Source organism: Canis aureus, chromosome 10 (assembly GCF_053574225.1).
Source record: "Canis aureus isolate CA01 chromosome 10, VMU_Caureus_v.1.0, whole genome shotgun sequence".
In the NCBI taxonomy this organism is placed as follows: Eukaryota; Metazoa; Chordata; class Mammalia; order Carnivora; family Canidae; genus Canis; species Canis aureus.
The window spans coordinates 21795055-21816697 of NC_135620.1; the positions used below are offsets into that span (position 1 = coordinate 21795055).

The 21643-nt window shown below is 48.9% G+C and overlaps 3 protein-coding genes across 14 annotated transcripts in view; 2 read left to right on the forward strand and 1 right to left on the reverse strand.

The window, feature by feature from the left end:
* The window catches only part of LOC144322066 (uncharacterized), a 184346-nt gene that overhangs the window by 19931 nt on the left and 142772 nt on the right, over nucleotides 1-21643 (reverse strand). For 7 of the 8 annotated variants that reach the window (XR_013387624.1, XR_013387626.1, XR_013387628.1 and 4 more), the window contains one exon: nucleotides 12635-12771. The exons of the other annotated variant lie outside the window; for it this stretch is intronic. Coding sequence is in view for 2 of the 7 variants with exons in the window: in XM_077911593.1 (XP_077767719.1) it covers nucleotides 12635-12771 (137 nt within the window). In the remaining 5 variants the exon portion in view is untranslated. The remainder of the gene's footprint in view (nucleotides 1-12634; nucleotides 12772-21643) is intronic. 8 annotated transcript variants of the gene reach the window in all.
* On the forward strand, nucleotides 228-4300 carry CSF2 (colony stimulating factor 2). 5 transcript variants are annotated; one of them, XM_077911590.1, is made up of 6 exons: nucleotides 228-990; nucleotides 1351-1471; nucleotides 1957-2171; nucleotides 2254-2295; nucleotides 2985-3110; nucleotides 3836-4300. In XM_077911590.1, the coding sequence occupies exons 3-6, from the start codon at nucleotides 2013-2015 to the stop codon at nucleotides 3941-3943; spliced, it is 435 nt and encodes a 144-aa protein (XP_077767716.1). In that variant the 5' UTR covers nucleotides 228-990; nucleotides 1351-1471; nucleotides 1957-2012; the 3' UTR covers nucleotides 3944-4300. The 5 variants fall into 5 exon arrangements, with proteins under 5 accessions (XP_077767716.1, XP_077767717.1, XP_077767714.1 ...); XM_077911591.1 differs by having other exon boundaries at nucleotides 228-972; XM_077911588.1 differs by having other exon boundaries at nucleotides 228-1471.
* Nucleotides 5699-7631, forward strand: LOC144321610 (uncharacterized). Its single transcript, XM_077910938.1, has 4 exons — nucleotides 5699-6008; nucleotides 6087-6119; nucleotides 6538-6675; nucleotides 7419-7631. Exons 1-4 carry the CDS (start codon nucleotides 5856-5858, stop codon nucleotides 7545-7547), a joined length of 453 nt encoding a protein of 150 aa, XP_077767064.1. The 5' UTR covers nucleotides 5699-5855; the 3' UTR covers nucleotides 7548-7631.

Below are 21643 nucleotides of genomic sequence, written 5' to 3' on the forward strand. Positions count from 1 at the left end.
CCTTGCCAGCACATGGCCTAGTGTGGATTGGAAGAGTTTGTTGACTAATTGTCTGATCTGTGACGACTCATTTCCAAAAGGAAAATGACCTTCCATCTCAGAGGGCCACGCCAGCTCTGTGCCTCCTTAACTACCAGTTGAGCCATTGCCTATGGCCCTTGCTTTCCACTACCCAGGTTCCAGAACACTGTCTGCCACAGACCTCCACTCTATGACATCTGTATCTAGTGTTCTTCACCTCTTCTGTACTTCCTAGGAGCTCCTTGGAAGGGGCTGAGCAGAGCCCTCATGAAAAAGCAAGAAGGACCAGGGTTTGGATGTGCCATACTCTCACCCCAGCCTGTCAACCTAGGAATGTTTCAGCAGGTTCAGAAGGTCAAGGATGGCATCAAGTTGGGTCCTAGTGGGGTCTGGAGGACTAATGTCTGTCTCCCTTGTGCAAGAGCAGCAATCATTCTGCCAATTGAAACTTGCCAGGGCCTCAGACTCAGGCCATAGGACTTAGACCGTGAGTTCTCCGTGCTGTCTACTTGAGCCCAGCAAAATATCATCACTTGTATCCTATCCCATCAATCTAGACTAACTCAGGGGCCCCAAAACATCAAACCCAGTTGAAAAGCTTCTCTATATCAGAGGGGTGCATGCAGGGGCTCACATGGATGCATCTCATATAAAATAGCCCCCTGACACACATTTAAGTACAGAAATGTACACGTGTGCACCCACACCTCTATGGCCACGAAACTCACAGCATGAGGCAGCAAACACAAACTCGTGCTATCCTCTCCAAACTCCATTGTGAAAATCAAACACTCGTCAGCCTCTCAAGAGCCTGTGGCTTTTTTAGAAGCAGTTCCTGTTCCACAGAAGAGGCCTCTGGACCTGGAGATGTGCTGGGGCAGGGGCCATGTAAAAATTAAGCTTGGAAGACCTTGTTCGAGAAGCCGTTGTTCCCCGAAGCTCCTCGTACCTGTGAGATGTGCCCACCAGGTTGGGGGGGGGATGCCCCACCCTGCTACCTTTTTCCCGAATGGTGGGGGGATAGCCAGGGGCTACACATAGGAGCACGGTACCTAGCTCACAAGAGTGGTCTGGACTACAGAGAGTGGTGAGATTCACAGAGCTCAGGGGGAAGAGTCACTTAGCAAGGTGATACTAGAGCCAGAACTTGAGCTGAGGGCCCTCACTACTCCCACTGAGAGCCCCAACTCACCCCTGCAGCTTGGGGGTTGAACACAGCTGTGAAAACTCTGACTATTGCTGTCAGATGGGACCTTACCATGAGGAACACTCTACAATCCTGCTGGCTGGATGTGATATGTACACACTTGTCATTCTCCCTGCACACAGGGGCTATGCAGCAGAGGTCCCTGATGGGAAGAGCTTGCCACTACTCTGGATCTTTGCTGGGAGCTGTCGCAGGACTATGCCATTTGGCTGGATTCTGCCTAGGTGGACAGTGTACAGGCCTGTGAATGTCTTCTTCCTACTCAGATCTCTCGCTGTGGCCAGAGGAGAGGGATCTAGGAGGAGAAGGGGAAGCTGGTGTTGGAATGGGCCCCAGGGTGGGCACAGCCAGCCCAAAGGTTTCTTGCGATTAGAGGCAGGGTGGAGAGCGTGGGTGTAGGAGCTCGATCTAGTATCTCCCAGGCCCCTCCCTGGCCACTCCAGGCCAGGAAGTCCACGCTGTGCCCAGAGGCCCCTCAGAGGGAGGGGGCAGCCTCACTGGCCAAACTACCCAGGGAGGGCTGGAGAGTGCTCAACAAGGCAGGCGGATGCACTGCCAATTCTTGGAAGGGCTCATTAATGAAAACCCCTGAGCCTGACCACCTGGAGGAAAGGCTCACCGTTCCCATGTGTGATAAGGGCCAGGAGATTCCACAGGTCAGGTAGTTCCCCCGCCTCTCTGGCGTTTTGTGGTCACCATTAATCATTTCCTCTAACTGTGTATATAAGAGCTCTTTTGCCAGTGAGCCCAGTACTCAGAGAGAAAGGCTAAAGTCCTCAGGAGGATGTGGCTGCAGAACCTGCTTTTCTTGGGCACTGTGGTCTGCAGCATCTCTGCACCCACCCGCTCACCCACCCTTGTCACTCGGCCCTCTCAGCACGTGGATGCCATCCAGGAAGCCCTGAGCCTTTTGAACAACAGTAATGACGTGACTGCTGTGATGGTGAGTGAGGGAGGGACTGCAGTCTGTGCCTGGATTGGCCCTGCCTGTCAGCTTAATAAAACGGTATTTTGTTTTTCTACAGAATAAAGCAGTAAAAGTCGTCTCTGAAGTGTTTGACCCTGAGGTAAGATGCTTCTCTCTGACATGCCTTCCCAGAGACCTCTACCGTGGGGGGGTGAGGGGGGGTGGCTCCATTTCACATGGACTCTCATAGGGTGGTCAGTCCACTTTCTCCAGTCAGCTGGCTGTCCAGAGGGGCCTCGGGAGGCCACTGGCCTTGCGCCTGTAGCAGTCATGTGAACTCCTTCATTAACTGAGCAGCCATGGACAGACCTAGCATTCAAGGGGCCAGGGGTCACCAGGGGACAGGTAGGTGAAGTGGGAATTACTTCAAGACACAGGGCTGTGAGCTTGGGGGACTCATGAGACTAATCTCGGTGGAGACAGAGTGTTGGTTACAGAGAGGCACAGAGATTTCAAGAATAAGCCTTGTTCACATAGCAGGTTGGAGGAGATGCCCCACCCTTGCTACCTTCTCCCCGAATGGTGAGGGTATAGGGATCTCCTCTCCTGGGGGCTGGGACCCTCTTGAGATGCCAGGGAATGTAGTTATGCTAGCTGAGGGTGGCCTGAGCTGAATGGTGCAGATTCATTTTTGCGTGTATGACTGGACCTAGCATCATCCTGTGCCCCTCCCAAGTTCTGCTCTTGGGGGACAGGGCTGAGGACAGGAAAAAAGTGACAGGAAGAGTGTCATATGCCCACCAGAGGGCACCTGTCCACTACTCACCAAGGAATGGACATTCTCCACAGGGGCCAACATGCCTGGAGACCCGCCTACAGCTGTACAAGGAGGGCCTGCAGGGCAGCCTCACCAGCCTCAAGAATCCCTTAACCATGATGGCCAATCACTATAAGCAGCACTGTCCCCCTACCCCGGTGAGTGCCCATGTCAGGTCCTAAAGCTGAAAAATTTTGGTCTAGGAGGGTGGAGGACTGGATAAGGAGGGACCTTTGGCTGTAGCCGTTAAAGACCCCAAAGGGTTTTGGTGTCAACAAATTTGTAATGATTAGCAGAGCAAGCTTCCCTGCCCATTTTCATCCCTGGGAGTTAAAGCCATGGAGCTCCAGATGCCTATACAGTCCCTAGTGGGAGACACTTCTGTCCTATCATTAATGAGGTCAAAGGTGAGGCAAACCCAAGGAAACTAAGGTCCAGGGTATATTCCTGGGCCCAAGTGCCACCTCTCTGGCTCCTTGTGAGGTGCCTAATTGCATGGGGCAAGGAAGGAGTCATACCCAGACTGAACAAAGGCCCCAAACACTCCTTTCCTGTGGAGAGTGAGGTTTGTGGCCTTAACTCCTCCCCTTTCTAGACAGCTGGCCTAAGAGCAAAAGAGGTGTTGACCCAACTGCCCAGCCCAGCAGACCAGCCTCGGGTTGGCATTTTGTCAGTCCCCAGGGCCTGGCTGCTATTAACAGAGTTGTGTACCCTTTGGGTGACACTGGGTGGCAACCTATCATCTGACCTAGGTCAGCAGGCAGGCTCCAAATAGGCCTTCTGGCCTCTGAGTTCTAAGGGGCAGTGCAGAAACCCTGGTGCTCCCCCATTACCCACTCACACCTGGACTCAAAGTTTTATTGTTCTTATTTATTTTTTTAAGGAATCTCCCTGTGCAACCCAGAATATTAACTTCAAAAGTTTCAAAGAGAACCTGAAGGATTTTCTGTTTAACATCCCCTTTGACTGCTGGAAACCAGTCAAGAAGTGAGGCAGGCCAGTCCAGCCAGGAGCCAGCCCAGTCCAGCCAGAAGCCAGCCCTGAGAGCATACCTCATACCTCACAAGTCACTGCCTTTCTACCCATGGATTGCTGAAACTCAGGATCTTCACCTTTGAGGGACCACCGGGTGGACCAGGGCAGTAGAGGGGGCATGGACTTGCTCTGGGCCATGCTGCCCGGATACCAGCTTGGTATGGGGAGCGGGGAATGTTTTATACTGGCAGGGATCAGTAATATTTATTTATATATTTATGTATTTTAATATTTATTTATTTATTTATTTAAGATCATACTCTGTATTTATTCAAGACATTTTACTATTATAATAAATTATTAAAAGCCTGTTCTTATTTGTGCACTTTCCAGTTTGTTTTCAACCCTGAGCAAATGCTGATGGTGCTCCCCACAGAGCAATGGGTGGAGAGGAGCCATAAGGTTGGGGAGGGGGCAGGGTGCTCTAGCAGGTTGGCCACTGTCTGAGAGGCACCAATGGCAGAGCAGAGCAGATGAGTGGGAAGAGTTGGCCTGGGTGCTGCATCACACACACCTAGATCTGCTTCCCTGGATACTCAGGGCTCCAACTGCAAAAAGAGGCTTTCAGGTTCACTTGGAAGTCTAAGGCACCTGGTCAGTGGGAACTTTGCTCCAGTAAAAGGCCATCATACTTCCTGAGAAGGCTTGGGGGTTCCTGGGGCTTGGCTGGCCACTGGCTGAATGGGCCTGCCCTAGTGTGAGGCAAAACACCTGTGCCCTTCAGAAACCTGGGCCTGTGGGCAGCCCTGGTGGTGCAGTGGTTTAGCGCCGCCTACAGCCTGGGGTGTGATCCTGGAGACCCAGGATTGAGTCCCATGTCAGGCTCCTTGCATGGAGCCTGCTTCTCCCTCTGCCTGTGTCTCTGCCTCTGTGTGTGTGTGTGTGTGTGTGTGTGTGTGTGTCTCATGAATAAATAAAATTAAATTTTTTTTTAAAAAAAAAGAAAAGAAACCTGGGCCCAGTGGCCACACCCTAATCCTCACACCCAGGGCTTCAACCACTCCTAAGGTAAACCAGTAGATAGACTAGCTGTTTAAGCAAAAAAAAAAAAAAAAAAAAAAAACAAAAACAAAAACAAAAAAAACGAAAAAACAAACCACAAGGGTCAGAGCCCACCATATTTACCAAACTTTCCCCTAAATGGGTGATCTTAATCTGTGAGAGTCAGAATCTATATTCAGAATTTGTCAGTACATGGTTCTAGTATGGCATTTTTCTGAGCTGGCTTTTGTTTTTACATGAAGTTCTACATCTAATCAGGTGCCTTCCTCTAAAATCCAAGGCCTTCAGGCCAAGAAATAGCAGTGCTCTGCCCTTCCCTTGGTTTGCCAGCCTGGTTGGAGGCTGTTGTTCCGGAACCTGTTCCTCTGTGTCCCTCCTGGGGACTATGAGGAAATAGGTATGTCCTCAAGAGTCAGGCATACAGGACAGCAAAGCCAGCCCTCTCCTTGACAGGTGGACCTGAGGAAGCTGGCTTAGTGCAGCTGCTGTTCCTGCCTGGCTCTCTCTCCACCCTACCTACTCTCTCTGCTCAGGCACCTGCAGACAGCACCTGTCCTGGCCAAAGACCTGTCCCAACCATCAGGCATAAAGGTCATGACTCAAAATGTGATTACAAATAAAAATTCTTAGACCAAGCCTGATTTTCAGCAAAGACAAGAATCCATGAAGTGTGCTGTGGTCATAGAAAATGCATAAAAAGCACATCTTGCCCGGCGATAAGGTCCTCTCTGTCTTCCACGTAAGCCAGTGATGACTGATAAGAGATTTAGCATTTCCTTAGACTCACATATATAGGTACCCCTCTCCACAGAAATGCTGCCAAGCCCAGTGCTCATGTTGGCTTGGAGCTACCCTCAAGTACTACCATGTACCTGTACGTGCTCCTGGCTTGTGCACTCTGGGGATCAGAAAACCATTCTGCCTCCATGAAGACAGCCAGCGTGTCTGCCTATGACAATCACACGGCAGTCTGTGCTGAAATTCAGAAAGAACTTTCGGCTGACACCATGACATACAACGTAAGTCTGGGTCTTCATCAAACAACACTTTGCTCTCAGTGGCCCTTTGTGCTTCTGACCAATTTCTCCTGCTTTCAGGGTTCCTTCAAAAGGCCCCAGAACACCAGTGAGGTAAGGTGCAGATGCCGCATGGACTTTTCTGACCACCTTTGAAAGGGACCATCACCCCAGTCAACACCCAGGACAGAGACAAGACCAAAACATACTAGAGTGAGAAATCTGGGAAAAAAGCTGAATTTTGAATTTGCAGCTTTCAGCTCAGCCCACAGAGGAATCAGTGGTCAGTTTCCAGGCTTCTCCAGGGTCTCTGATCACCACCACAGATTAGCCTTGGGCCTGGGGAGAGATTAGACACCTACTGCAGCACTCATATTGCACCTGTGGGACACCTGTGGGACAATCAGGGTAGGGCCTGGAATTTGAATTCAGGGCTTCATCTAGCCAGAGTGACCAGGGATGGATGGGCTGGGGGTTAACTGGTGCTCTGCTGTGCACCACCACCATCCCAGGACCCTTAACCCTGTTTCAGGAGCCCTGCTATGGGGAATTTACAAAGGATTTCATCTCTACCCTGAAGGAACTTACGAAACATAACGAGCATGACCGTCACATACAAAAGGTTTATAAGGACATGGAAGAACTCACCAGAATCTGCCCCAAGCTGAAAGTAAGTTGCTGTTTGCTCTTAGACGAAATTTAACGCTACCACAGCCAGCGGCCCAGAGGAACAAAGGGCTTCTTAGAGCTCCCACTTGCCACATGTGAGGCCTTAGGTACTACTTTCTGATCCAAAAGAAATACACTCACTGACAGGGGCTGGGGCTTAGGAGAGTGGGGACTTAGAGGTTGTTTTGGAGGTTTCTGTTATGCCCTCTGCCAGGTCCCTATACACAGGGGTCAGTGTGGAGCAGGTCTGAGACAGGTCAGAGCAGGGCTGGTTGTGTAATCAGACTGGGGAGAGGAAGGGGCTGCTCAGTGCCAACCCTAACAGGGCAGCCAAGGGAGGTCCGGTTTGCCCTGTCCCACTGGAAGCCCACTATGTGTGGATGGGCAGTGGCTCAGGGGGGCATGTTCTTGGGAAATGACTGAGGTATGCCTCTGTATTTGCCCCCTGCTTATACAGTTCTCCTGTGTGCTCTCATCCTGCTTGTCCTTGTGTCCTGTCCTGGGCAGCTGTGAGACATGCCCACACTTAGCTGTTTTTCTCCCTGTGGCTACAGATGGGCCTCAGATCCTGTGTTCCACTATTACCAGATGGCCCCCAGTGTCCTTCTAAGATAGATGAAGAGGGCCTGCCCGAGTTACCTCCTCAGCGATGGAGGGCTTACAGGACCCTTGTGGTTGGTAGAAGAGAATTTGCTTTACTTTTTTCTGCTAAAAATATGACTTAAGTATGTATTTTTTATTTAGCCAACAGAATCACCCAAGAACTGTACTACTGAGAAAAGTAATTTTTCACAGTTCAAGGAAGCCTTACAGAGTGTTGTCATATCCATAGAAGGATGGAAATCCTGTAAAAGGGTCAAAAGCAGTCTCTGAGACCCCATCTTCTCACTGGAGCCTGGTTAGAGCTGCAAGAAATGGGATTGGAGGAACCTTGGGGAAAATTTGTAGCCAGGGTGGGGTGGGAGTTTGCTGGCTCTGGGCTGGCTGACAAGACTGTGGGTGGGTATGGGGGCAGGGGTGTGCCTGAAGAAATATTTCTGTAACTGATACAACAGCAGCCGCTACTTCAATAAAGCTGGGTATATATAAATGCTGGCGAGTGTGAGTTGTGATAGAGTCCAGTCTCCCAGGGACTTTGAAAGACTGGAAGGGGGCGGGGGGCTGGGATTGATGGCCCCATAACTAGGACTCCTGACCTGGAGAGCCAGGAATCTCCCAGGAGGAGAGGCCTAGGAGGGCGAGTAGGAGCCCCCCCCTCATCAGCTCCTCTGCTGCTCCTCCAGTGCCAGTGGGCACACAATGGGGGCTCCTTCAGTGTCTGTGCAGCTTGTTACTACCCCTGTGTCCTTCAGAACTCGAAGCAGTTCCTTTCCCAGATCTCTCCTCCCCCAGCCTCACTCAGTACCCATCCACCCCTGGATCCAAGAGTCAAGACTCAAGGCTCAAGTCTCTTCCCTGTGTGATCTCCACTCCTGTTTCTGGGGGCTCTAAATCTAATTCATTATGCCCTCTCCTCTGCCTCCTGCTGAGGGCTGGTATGACCACAGAAGGGTCAGTCCTGGTAAATGGCTCAGGGGAGTGTGGACCTGCAGCCTTCTCACAAAGGACTAGGTACAGTGGGGAACCTGGACCAAAAGAGGGGTACCCACAGGGACGAGGGACATCTCCAACTCCCAGATTTCTAGATCAGCAAATAGCTATCTGACTTCAAAGCAAAGCCCCTTACCTACAAAGCCTCTCACAACACCCTTCAGAGCCCCCTTGACTTTTATGCTCACTCCCTGACTACTGTTGCTCCTACTCCCCCAGAACATGGGGGCACTGCCTGTGGTAAATCCATCAGTTGCTCTGGTCCTGAAGTGCTGCCAGACTGAGCTACTGAGCTCTGACCCTCTTACCCTCAATTCTAACCCTAACCCTGATTTGATGGTTTTTTTGGAGGTGACAGCCCCCTACAATCCAAACCTCTCAGACCATGAGCTCCTTCACCAAACCGGGAAAGATAAAGACCTTTTGTTCTGGAATATGATTAGGTATCAAGCTGCAACACAATTTGGCTCAGACCAGACCTGTCTGCAACAGCTACCTTCTGATAGACCTAGCCTAGCCTTGAAGCTTCGGATTATGCCTGCAGCCAATGCACAGACCTACCATAGCCCTGTCCATTCCAATCCCTTGCTCTATACTTCTCAGACCGCTCTCTGCTTATCTCTACCTTGAGATGTCACATCAGGCTGGAGGCCAGCAAATGTGACTGAGTGGAGCTGCCAAATTATCTCAGAACATGGAGGGGTAGCTCTGTGACTCAGGTCTGGGTGTCAAAGCTGATGGGGACAGGGGGATGGTTAAACCCCTGAGGAAGCCCCACAGTGCACTCCCCAGAGGCATGAGCTCCTGCCCCTTGGGCACCCCACATGGGTGCTCAGGGTGCCCAAGGTTACTCCTCTGTGATAAGTACTAGAGCCTGCAGGATGCATGGCAGGATGGGGTTGTAGAGACTGGTGAGAAGACCTGTCACTTCACTGCCCCAGCCTCCTCTTAGCCTGAGGGATCTAATAGTAGAGGGCTGGGGGCTAGCAGGTAGGCCCTTGTCATCCCATTACTGTGTTCAGAATATCAGGGTATACACAGGCCGGACCTGCCACTAACTTGCTGTGTGATGGTGGACAGGTATCTCAGTCTCTCAGCCAGTCTAAAGGTGGGGTGGGCTCTAGCCTCAGAGGACAGACCACAGCTTAGGTCCAGGGTCTTTGTAAAGCTAGAGGGCCTCAGAGTTATCTGGCACAGCTCTAGGGAAACCAAGGATGATAGGAAGGCTCCAGTGTCTCTTCTGGGAAACAGGAAAGTGGGTAAGAACACAGGTAGGAAGGCAGATTTTCCACAAAGAGTAACTGTCATCCCCCTGCCACCTTAAACCTTGGCCAAGGCTACCAAACAGCCATCCATGAAGAGGCTGTGCAGTGAGAGCCACATAGGTTTTCTATGTGCCCCAGTTTTCCCTCTAATTAGACTCATATCTGGACAGTGGTACTGTTCCTGTTGGGGGCTGGAACCAGGTGGGAGAGCCATGTGGATACTGATCTGGAACCCAGATAGGCCTGAACCCACAGTTCCCTGGGAACCTGGTGGCTCTACTGCTTCGGCATCTATGAAGAGGCTGGTACACTGGAAGGCTGGAGCTCTGGGCTGGACACCTGGGCACAAGAGGCATGGCCTGACCCCATAGTTGGCTGGGAATGGCCCTAGGCACTTCCTTTCCTTAGGAGACCAGGAAAAAGATCCTAATTATATCTCACCAAGGGAGATAACCATGGGCAGGTGTGGGTCAGGCTTACCATGACCTGAAGAAACACTCTTAGCTTTGCTAGGACCATCTCTGGACCATGAGGGACAGCAAGGCTGGGTGGCCTGAGAATAGTTCATCCATACATCAAGGCTTCCCAGGACAATAAGACAGTGGTTCTCCCTTTACTTCACAGGGTCTTCTTCAGGGACCACCTCAATTCTTTATCAACGTCTCCCTCCTGGAGGCCTCCTCCTCCCTCAGAAATTGGTAGCACTGAGATTAGAACCAAGAATCTAAGGCGTACACTAAATTAGTTGTGCAGCCCTCTTACTGGGCCTTAAGAACTGGATAGCCCCATTGGTAGCCGTGTGGCAGTCTCTGTCACAGGCCATAGCGTGATTGTATTCTGACTCAGCATTCATATGTGGGGAATCAGACAGAAGGAGAAAAGCATGATTCACAGAAACAGCCAATCTGTCATTCCATGAAATAAAATGATAGACATGAAGTTTATTACATGGCAACTTGACAAGGCACCTGTTGATGCCATGTGGGTCAAGGGCTAGAATGAAATTGGGATTTTCTCCTTGGTTTTCTACTCTGTGGTGGCTGTAAATGTGGCTGTGGCTGGATCTGAGGAAAGACACTGAGTGCCAAGGAGGTGGCACAGATCATGTGGCTCCCTTGCTTACACAAAATTTGCATCTTCATTGTCTCTAGGTAAACAGGGTCCTTGGTGGTAGCTTGCATTAAATGATTCCCTAACTCAGCTATTCAATCAAGATGCTGGTGATTAGCTTGGAAAGGGGGCTGCTTCTCTCAAAGCCCAGAGGGTTACACCCTCTTTCTAAGATAGCATGGACAACAAAAGAGACCTGGCTGCTCTTCCTCGGCAGGCAGGATAGCTCTTAGTGTAGGCCTGGAGGTTGCAAGGTACTGTCCAAGGCATCCTCAATTAACCTCACAACTGTCCTGTGCTGGGAGTCTTAGGTGGGGCTACCATCTGGCCCATACCACATAGCCCCAAGTGGGCAGGGCTGGCCCTGGAAACTAAGACCTGCGCCCTTACTCCTTCTGTTTCCTGGCTGCCTGCACATCTATGTGCTTGGGAATTCACAGTCTATGTTTTTGATTGGAAGGAGAGGGCAGGGACTGCACGGACCAGGCACATATTGTGCCAACCTGGGCTTCTGAGCAAGCTGCGATTTCTGTTTGAAGGCACATAGTTGAATCCAGCAGCTGCTGCCCTGGACTGTCCCACATTGTTAAATAGACTTCACAAAAAAGAAATCTGGCATTTAGGTCTCTCCCAGGCCTCAGTTTTCTTAAAACTGTCAAGTTGGGTTGTGGTGGGGAGGTGCCAGCCCCAGACCAGTTTGCTCTGACATAGGGAGGCCAAGACAGAGGTAGAGTCTTAGGGCAAGGTCAGGTAAGCCCTTTTCTCCTGAGAGTGCCCCGATGCTGGCCTTACTTCTCTGAGGAGATAGGAGGGTAGAATGCACATGGCGTCTAGGTCTGCAGAGCCGGTCAGAATAGAGCCAGCCCCCTAGAAGGGACCTGGGGATGAGGAGGGTCTGTCTCACCTACTGTTAGTGCTGGACACTCTGGGCTCCCGGGCCCAGAGAGGCCTGGCACTTCTGCAGGACCACACAGGAGGTAAGGTCAACGAAATCCTCAGGCCTGGTCCCGCAGAAGCCCCCTTCCTGGACCCTCCCAAACGGCTGGCCGACTTCCCTGCTGTGAGGAGACCCTGGGCTCCGGCTGCCAGGAAAGACACAGCTTCACAAGTTATTTTTCACTGTGGTTTGAGATAACAGCAGTGAAACAGTTTCATGTTGCTGCCACTGATGTTATCTCTGGCCCAGACCTGTTCTTTCAACCTGAGAGATGATTAATTAAAAACCCGTCTCCCTTTTCTTTTTCTTAACTTCAAGGGAAGATCAGCACAAACTCCCCAGGTTCTGCCCTCAAATGGACTTCCTGGACCCTCACTCAAGGGCAAAGTCCACATCTTCTTTAAGATCCTGCAGTTCTTCTGGTGGTGGAGAAAAGCCTTTTTTTTTTTTTTTTTTTAATTATTTTGAGTTTTCATTGAGTTGTACATTAAGTACATTTCAGTGAGTTTTTATATAGGTCTATACCAATATAACCAGCACCCAGGGCAAGATGCAGAGCATTTTTTAGCACCTCCAAAGGTTGCCTGTGCTTTCTTCCCCCTCAATAGTATCTACCCCACTGAGTCTCCAACCTCTATCATCATAACTTCACCTTGTCCTTCTTCAACTACATTTAACTGGAATCAGAGACTGTGCTTTTATGTTTGACGTCTTTTGTTCAACATTATGTGTGTGTAATTCTTTCTCGTTGTTGCATGGAGTTGTAGTCTATTCTGCTTTGTTTCTGCAAAGTAGTCCATCATGTCCCATCATGTACTTCCCCATTTCACTGCTGATGGATGGCTGTTTCTTCTTTTTGGCTCACATTAATAAGACTATGAACATTCCCATACTCCTACTTTGGTGAACATTATGTATGCAATTCTCTTGGAAACACTGGAAATGGTGTAGAATTACTGGGTCATTAGATAAACGTATTTTTAGTTTTAATTAGATACTGCCAAGTCTTTTTCTAAGGAAAAGTGTTTTATAAACAATATTATCATTGATTTTCTTGCCTTTTGTAGAAATTGCTTATCCATCAGATTCTGGATCTCTCCTCTCCTTTCATATGATCTGAAGCTGCTTCCCGAAGTCCTCCTCATTAATGGAATTTCTTCTCTGCATTGGTCACTCTTGCCCAACTGTGAACATTCTGAAAAGCCAATTGTTGGGAAACAAAACCCAAATCCGATTAAGCCTGGACCTCAGACCTTGCTCACAGGGCCGTTGGACCTGCCCATGGGGAGCTTGGCTTGGGCAGGCTGCAGGGAAGTATGCTCATTGATAAGAACAGAAATTAGCCAGTTTATACTTGCCACTTCCCCATGCTACTGCAGCTGTGTAGGGGCTGCCTCCACTTCTTGCATCTCCTTTTGGGGGCACTCAGCTCAAAAGGGCCCAGTCTGACATGAATGTGGATGGTGTCTAGCCAGTGTATTGTGCAGTGCAGCCCTTGTCCATAAGCCTCTTGCTCCAGAGTCTCTGGGGGACCCTGAGGACACTAGGAAACCATCCTAGGGGAAAGACCAGGATGAGGGGCTCAGCCCTGGGTAGTGTCCTGGGCTCCTCTAAGGGTCTCTCCATCCCCTAATTAATCCCCTACCATCTCCTCATGCTTTCAGTTTCCTGGCCCTTTCCAAATCTGCCCATTTCTCCATTCCATAGCCCTGCCACAGCCTAGCCCACCTCTTCCACACAGACCACCACCTCAGATGGTACATGGGCACTTGTTTCTACATAGACCTCTCCTGCTTCTCTCCTCATGGCAGCCAGATGGATTTATATACTTATGAATCCATTCAACAAGTATTTATTGAGTGCCATGCTCTGCAGGGAACTCAACCCTTGAGGTACCTACATTTTAGGGAATTAGTCTATGTCCTGCATGGGCTGCCTGTTGGCTTGGTGTGAACTGCAAGCTCTAAGTTCTGGTCTAAGACCCTGCCCTGCCACTCTGGTTCTCAGGATCCCTCCAGACCACTCCCCACCCCTAGCCTCACCTCTCACAACCCGTCTCCCTTGTAGTGGCCCTTGGCCCCAGGAACAGAAATCAGCCACAGCTCTCCTACCATCCCCTGGCTCCTGTGCTTGGAATGTATCTCAGTCAAGTGCCTGACATCCATCCTCGGGAGACCAGACCAGTGTCCAGTAGGAATGGACATGTCCTCTACTGGGGTATACTCCTCCTCAATGCTTACCTTGAGGCTTGCCTGCTCATGTCCTGGGCATTAGGGTGCACTACTGCTCTATTCCCCAGGTTTAAGGAGAACCCCTCACTGCATGGATGCTAGCAGTGGCCATATTCTAGAGTCTGATGAAAGTGAGCCTTTCTCATCTATGATTAAAAGAAATGCACAAAGGTTCTATGAAAATCAAGATGAAAAAAGCAGTATGAAATTTCCCAAAGTTTAGAAAATGCTCTGTGGGACAAAGATCAGCAAAAGACTACAAGATACTCATTTACAGTGAGGGATGTTGTTATCATTACCCTTATCAACAGCAGCATCCAAGAAGTGAGCTAGAATATGACCGTGGGCTACCCAGGAGCCAGGGGAGCTGGGAACCCAATACCAACACAGCTGCCAGCTCCCTTTTCCACCTAATGGATTAGGGTACTCTCTCAAAGGAAACAGGAAAAGGGAGGGAAGACTAGCTCTCTGTTAGTTGTGTCACACTTCCTCCTGCCCAGAGCCTGGGGCAGCCCCGAGCTCTCCTGGTGGAAGCCCTGGCTCCTGCCCATGCTTCTTCTGCCAGCAGGGCTAGAGAAGGGTGGAGTCATTTCATGTGCTGGGAGCCGAAGCCAGGGAATCAGCAACTGCTGCTAGAGCCACAGCTTCTAGTCAGAAACTACATGTTTCCCCTCTCCTCCTGTACCCCAGAAAGCTCTTCTTGACTGACCCCCACAGTCCTCAGGCCCTTATGCTATTGGGGTCTCTCTGGGGAAGCTATTGTGGGCACCTCCCAGGTTTTCAACAAAAACAGAAGCTCTAGCCCTCCCCAGGGCTGGGGACTAGGCTGAACCAGGCTCAGACTCACAGAAAGACTGTGACTCAGATACACTCTAACACCTTATCCCTTACCAGCTCGACCCTTGGAGATGCATGCCATCCAGTGCTGGAACCTAGGTAGAAATCAGTGAGAGTTGCAAGAGTCTCAGGCCATAGTCACACTAAAGGCTCCTGTGCCTATGAGGCTCAGGGACAGAGACACCAACTTGGGCTCCATTACCAAAAAAACACCAGGTATGGCTATAGGCCTGGGTGCCCTAGTTACTGTGAGCCCCCATGGTAAGAAGGAGTGTCTTTTCTTAGAGTCAGTCAATCTGAAGGTTCAGAAGTTACAGGCACAGACACAGCAGGTCCATGACAGGGATAGACAGACAGACATCTGTCTGTCTCAGAGCTCCTGAAAGTAACAGATGGACAGATACTGAGAGAGTCCCTGGAACTAGTAGCCAGAGCTTGGAAGGGAAAGAGGGAGACCAGTTGGGGACAGTGGCAATGATAGACTGACAGACTCAGAGTCCCTGGCAGTGACAAAGACACAATGCTGTAGTAGAGGTAGTTCTGTCTTAAGCTTGGCCCTAGAAGCTCTTGGAGTTTCCTCTTGTCACTGTGATTAAAGGCTTTGAGGGCCTTTTACCTGGGCGATAATCCCTTCTACCTCATGGTACTCAGGAAGGGATCAGGCTGCCCTCACTGTCCCTAGAGCTAGACTCAAAAATCAATCTATTCTCTTGTCCCCACCTTCCCTTCCAAGCTTTGGGGGACAAGGAAATTCTCCCCTGTATTCCTCCTGGAGCCACCTACTCACCTAGACCTGCTTGTCCTGTAAAAGGTCTTCTTAGGGACTACTGTGAGAACAGACTCTGAGCACAGTGAAGAGTGTCAGGTAGAGGATGTAGACCCACTGTTACCAGAAAATGCGTAGCTCTAATTGGCCAATTTTTCTTTTCACACTTATGACCTCCAGGGTCCAGAGACCTGAGAGCCTAAAAGATTCTAGCCAAGGGGAGAGACTCCAAGCCAGATGAGAATGAGGTGATTAGTCCTTTTCATACATAGGGAGACTGAGGCAGACTTGGACATATTCAGCCCTAAAGAGTCCAAAAAAAAAAAAAAAAAACCACTGGGAAGGGGTAAGACATTTCTACCTTGAAGGAATCCTTTTGCTGAAACCATGACCAGGCTGTCTGTCTCAGGTTGGGTCCATGGGACAGAGACTCTGAGACAGAGACTAGCATATAGGATTGCCTGTGGAAGGGAAGAGAAGCAGGACTGAGCAGAGGGAGAAGCTGGACTCAATGCAGTCACAAAAAACGTCTCAGCTAACCCAAAGGAGGATTCTAGAGCTTAGATGGTCCTTCCAAGTTTTCCTAAGTTGGGGAGAGGAGGAAGTCAAGCCTTTATTCCATCATGTTCTTCAGTAATTGGACACATGCTGTCCCTAGATATAGGCATGATTTTAGGCAGGACAATTTTTTTCACCAAAGGAGATCCCCCAAAAGAGGCATAATATTTATCTGGAACTCAGGGCTGGTCTCTGCTGCTGGGAGGCTAGACATACAACAGTGGCAATAACTAGATCAACTGTGGTAAGAGATTACAGTCTGTGTTTGTACAGAACCTCCATACTTGCCCTCATGACTATTCTATTCATGTACCCATTGAGTCAGCACTGGGTTAGAATTAACAGAAGCTGGATGGTATCAACATGAACTTCCAGTATCAACTAGAAGAGTCAATATATCTACCTGACCTTTTTTTAAGGTTTATTTATTTGAGAGAGAGAGAGGGAGCACCCTCGGGTGTGTGCAACTGGGGGTGCAAGGGGCAGAGGGAGAGGGAAAAAGAATCTCCGGCAGATTCAGTGCTGAGCGCACAGCCCTACACAGGGCTTGATATCAGGACCCTGAGATCATGACCTGAGCCAAAACCAAGTCAGAGGCTTAATCAACTGCACCACCCAGGCACCCTTATCTACCTGATTATTGCACCTCTTCCATTGTGGTATGATTTCTGATGACCATTACCATGCAATATGAAACTCTTCATACTTGATACTGCAAACATTTGTCCACTACATTCCTCTATCTTCAACTTCCTTGTCCCAGGTTTTTTGATATTTCTCCCTCTAGGTCCCTAATCAACCAGCCAAGCCATTTGCCACTTCCCATGAGTACATATATATGTTTTAATTTCAGACTACCTCTCTATACAAAGTCAGTGGCCAGATGTACCACCTGAAGCCCTAGCCCACTGGGTTTTTCCTCACTATTGCCTTTAAAGGTTACCCTTGAGTGGGGCTGTAGTATGGCCATTAACCATCTTTGGCTTGATCTACATACTAATCTGATCTGTTTGTGAACCAAGTTTGGGTTTTTACCTCCTCCATCAGCTGGTCCTAGAGGATCACTCACGTAGTCAAAGGTGTGAGCTGAGGTAGAGGCTGTTGTGCCACAGAGGTGGATGACATGGGGTTCTGGATTACCTGTTTGTATAATATACCTGTGCCCTCCAATCTTGCTCATACTTGATTTCAGATGTATGATTTCCATCTTATAATGGGTTATTGCTAGGCCCACCTGATCTTATGGCTTAGTAAGTCTGGCAGAAACCAACTCATCACAGGTAGTTCTAGCTTCATGATCATTCCAGTTCCACTAGGGCTCAGGAGTATAACAGGAGCTATTTTTCAAAAGGTGTGTAATTCCCCAATGTAGATGCTATGGCCTTGCTCCAAAATCCCAGGGAAACAACATATTTTCTCCACTACTAGTATTTTTAAAAACCATAGGTGCTGATCATTTATATAGTGAAAATGGCCAGGCTACTTGTACTATATCCTGAAGCTGCTGCAAAGCCCTCTCCTGCCTGGGAGCTCATGCAAATGTGACAAGCTTTTGTGCTACTGTCAGAAATATGGGTCAGAATAACATTCCCAAGTGTGCAATAGGTTGCATCCATAAGCCCAAGAGGCCTACCAAACATGCTTCCTTCTTCATAGTGAAAAGTACAAGATGTAGTAATTTGTCTTATACGTTAGAGGCAATTTCCTGACATGCTATAGACCACTGGATCTCTAACTTTGCTGATGTGGCAGGTTCTGAAACTTCATAGGGCTTATTCTCTGGAGTGCATGTGTGTTGTCATGGTCAACAAAGTGTTAGTCACTTCTTGATCACTTTGTCTGATTGGCATAACATTACTGATAGAGTAGACCAGTGTGATGTTCTGTGGGATGTTCAAATGGTCCAGATAGTTGGGGTTATATTACAACAGAAGGAAGGAAAAATAACATATCCCTGGAAATTTATAATGTGTTTTTCTCTAAGTGAATGCAAACTATTTGGTAAGGATGGGAAAGAATGAAATCATCAAATCAGTGGCCACTCAATGTCCAAGGTCATGTTAATCTGCTGTAGTGAAGATACCACATCTGGTAGGCACAGTAGCTGTAACTGTGGCTACTACTTGTTAAATTGGGAGTAGCCCATTGCTGTCTTCTAGGAGCTATCTGGGTTTTACTGGTGACTTAAATGAAAGTTTGATGGATTCTCTTTAGTTCTTCAATGGTAGAAGTAATTTCTGCCAACATCTCTGAAATGTTACACTACTTTTGATATGTTATTTTGGCTGGCATAGAAAATTTTGGAGGCTTCCACTTGGCTTTCCTCTCTATGATAGCTCTTACTACATAGACCAAGGACACAATATAGGGTACTGTGCATCAAGTGTGTTTATCTGGTTATATTACTGGATGGGTATGTGGATCTAGAAGGTCTGCTATGAGCAGGATTCAGGCAAAGAATTTATTATGAACTGCATATGCTCTAACTCTAACAACAAGGTCTTTATGTTCCTTCAGATCTCCAGATAACAATTTCAACTCAAATTCTGTGTTCAAGAGTCCTTGAAACCTTTGAGTATCTATAGTATCTATAATTACACAGTATCTATACTTCCTGGAATAAATGATCACAGGTCCCTTTGGGAAAGGGCTGGAGAACATTACAATGCATACTTGCTGTAGAGTTATGGGATCCTTTCTTCTGGGGATCTGGTTTCTTCAATCAATGAGTTCTGAGTCTGAAAACTTGTTCAGATCTGGAAACTTGGCAAGGGGTTTTTGACAGGGGTGACAGGGTCATCACCCTTGATTATTTCTTTTGATTGCACAGAGTAGCTCCATAATGGTGGAACTTCTCCCCAAAGAAGGGCACACAGAGCATGTCTGGGGAATACCATGAGTCTGAGGCGCTATTTCTGGGATAGCATGTTAAGAAAAGGTAGGGACCCTGGTTGGAGGGTACAGGCCCTAATTTGGCCCTTAGACTACAAGTTTGAGATATTTAGTATTGCCAGGGAGAAAAAAAACTGAGTCCCAATGTACCTGCAAACCTAAGAGGTGGGCAAAAGTGGAGGGAAGTTGGTAAGGATTGGTCCCAGATGAGGGAGGGAGCCAGGAGTGGTGGCATCATGGAGACAGGGAAGACCAACAGGTCAGAAAATAGCCCCAATCCTGAAAAAACAGGTCAGTGTAGGGTGAGGTGGCATCTCTTGGTAGGGGCTTGGGACAGGTGGAGTGAGAAGATGATGGGGAATAAGATGAGTGGAAGAGGCCTGGATAGTTCAGGTACTGGGAAACTTTTGGACAGGTTGGATGCCAAGCAGGATTCAGGTGTGAGCAGCCCTTGGCCTGTAGACCACCCCAGGTTCTCTTTAAGCTTTCCCCAGAGCCTTGTTGGAGGAGCATGGACAGGAACTGCATTAAGATCTAGATGCCAACTCATACCTGGGTTTCCCCAGTGGGCAGGTCCAACTGGTCCACCCGTTTGTTCTGGCAGTTCTGTGTTCTTCTTGGGCAGGGTATATCCAACTGTTTTGAGGGCTTTCCAGAGAGCTACAATGTTTCTCTCCCATGGAACCTACAGGGAAACCCCCAGTTCTGACACCCACCCCCTGACTAAGGCCTCTAGAATCTGGGCCAGAGGCCAGGGTGGAGCAAGCCACTGAGTCAGGACAGCGGTTTTCTGGCTTCCTTAGTTTAGTCCACAGTTCCCCTACCATCTCCACCCCAGAATATGACCCTGGAAGGAGTAGGGAGCTGAAGCCCATAGTGTCATTGGAATGACTTACATCATTTATTTATGCTCACCACAATCATGTGAGACCACGACCCCTCTTCCACAGATGGCATAACTGAAGCTCTGAGCAGAGAAATAATGTCCAAAGTCACATGGCCAGAGACTTGAACTCTAGTCTCTGAGACTTCTTGTCAGGCACTCTTAGTTACCCATGTTGCTGTTCAGCATGAACCAGTGAGGATAAGATACTGAGATGGATGTCATATCTTTGTTATGCAGCAGTATCATGCCAGCTAGACCAGAGAGCGTCTACAGGTCTGTCCCACGCCTGCCTCAGGACCCTCATCTTGAGCTTTACCTGGCCCATCCACGTCCCTCAAGCTGCCTCTCAGCCTTCCAGAGCCTCACTCCTCCTTGAGGCTCCAGCTTGTAGTTTCCACTGAGACCCTCCTCCTAGACATTCCAGACTCTTCATAACCACCAGTGTGGTAGATCCATTTTTACCAACAGAGAGACTAAAACACAGGGGAGCAAAGGGAGATAGGGCAGAGGGCACATGGGTCCAACAGTTCCCCTAGATTGGGCTCCTAAGTGTCCAAGAATGGCAGATGTAAGGGACAACAGTCTTTTGTTTTATTTAGCCATCTCATAGAGGTCAAGGCTGAGACAGCTGGGGCAGCCCCAGATCCAGGGCCTTTGGAGGGAATCTCCTCTCCTTGTTCCCCACCGGAAGCATGTGGTTCTGTTTGGCCAGCCACAGAAGCCTGGACATCCCCACGGAGCAGCCCCACCTCTCCACTTTCTCGCCCTCTCCTCACCTTTATCACACTGACAGTCACGCTTATCTTAAAGTCTGGCTTCCTGTTGCTTTTAAAGAGACATGTGACCTACTGGCTGGCTAGCACCCCACTAAGAGGACTTTTCCCCATCTCTTGGGGTCATAGTAGGTTGTGTCTTGGTCATCTCTGAGGAGGAGGCACTCTCCTCCAAACTCAGCACTTAGGTCACTCTAGACTGCCAAACAGCTCAGTGACTAGATGGTAAGCTCTTCTGAAGCAGGTATAGATGGATGGTTGGATTGATTCATTCAAGAAATAAATACTAAGGATCTAATTATTGTATATCAGGCACTGTCTGAGACACTGAGAAAAGTGAGAAACAAGACAGGTTCTCTGCCATCTTGGTACTTACATTCTAGTGGGGGACATAGATAGTAAAGCAGTGAACAAAAGAATTTTCCAGAATTTTCTTGAATCTTCTACCCTTTGCTCCTGAGCTAGCCAGGGCTCTTGGACAGAACCAAAAGTATCCAGAAGGAAGTGGAGACACATGGTGAGGGAGCCCTTGGACCTGATCCTACCAGGGTGTGTCCTCATTCTCAGGACACCCTGATCCTGGTCATATGAAGAACCAGACTTGAGACATAGCAAGCACTCCTCTGCCTGAAGCTCTAGCACCTCAAACTGCTAGAACTTTGACAGGTAGATGCCACAGCTGCTACCCATCAACCACCTGCCATTCAGCACCTTCAAAATCCAGGCTGACATCCAGAGATGATACCCACTGAAGCTGAAGCATGTTGGTAATCAGTCATGTAAGTAGACATCCTTCCTGTCTGGAACAGCTTCTGGGCTTCTGGCCACAGAAGAGCAGAGAGAAATGTGAGACAGAGCTTAGCAACACAGGCTGGGAGAGGATGGCTGTTAGGAGAGGAACAGTCAGTGGTCAGCAGTGTTGTTCACCACATGCTCATACCATTGCTCGCCATCAAGGAGAGCTCTCCTTTCCACTCAGCATCCAATCTCTGAAGATACCAAAGCAGAAGGCTGGGATGTCAAGATGAAGGATGTAGAAACAGAGGTTAGGAGAGCTGCAGCACAAATGGCAATATCAGGGATGAAGCAGAAGCCTATGGGGGGCATTTAGTGTTTGGACAAAA

What these genes read in the sequence shown, in the direction of transcription:
- CSF2 (XM_077911588.1), top strand. Translation starts at nt 2,013, where the DNA reads ATGTGGCTGCAGAACCTGCTTTTCTTGGGCACTGTGGTCTGCAGCATC. An exon ending in CTGAAGTGTTTGACCCTGAG is followed by an intron (nt 2,296 to 2,984) that starts GTAAGATGCTTC and finishes CATTCTCCACAG; the next exon opens with GGGCCAACATGCCTGGAGAC. An exon ending in AGCACTGTCCCCCTACCCCG is followed by an intron (nt 3,111 to 3,835) that starts GTGAGTGCCCAT and finishes TATTTTTTTAAG; the next exon opens with GAATCTCCCTGTGCAACCCA.
- LOC144321610 (XM_077910938.1), top strand. Translation starts at nt 5,856, where the DNA reads ATGTACCTGTACGTGCTCCTGGCTTGTGCACTCTGGGGATCAGAAAAC. An exon ending in CTGACACCATGACATACAAC is followed by an intron (nt 6,009 to 6,086) that starts GTAAGTCTGGGT and finishes TCCTGCTTTCAG; the next exon opens with GGTTCCTTCAAAAGGCCCCA. An exon ending in GGCCCCAGAACACCAGTGAG is followed by an intron (nt 6,120 to 6,537) that starts GTAAGGTGCAGA and finishes ACCCTGTTTCAG; the next exon opens with GAGCCCTGCTATGGGGAATT.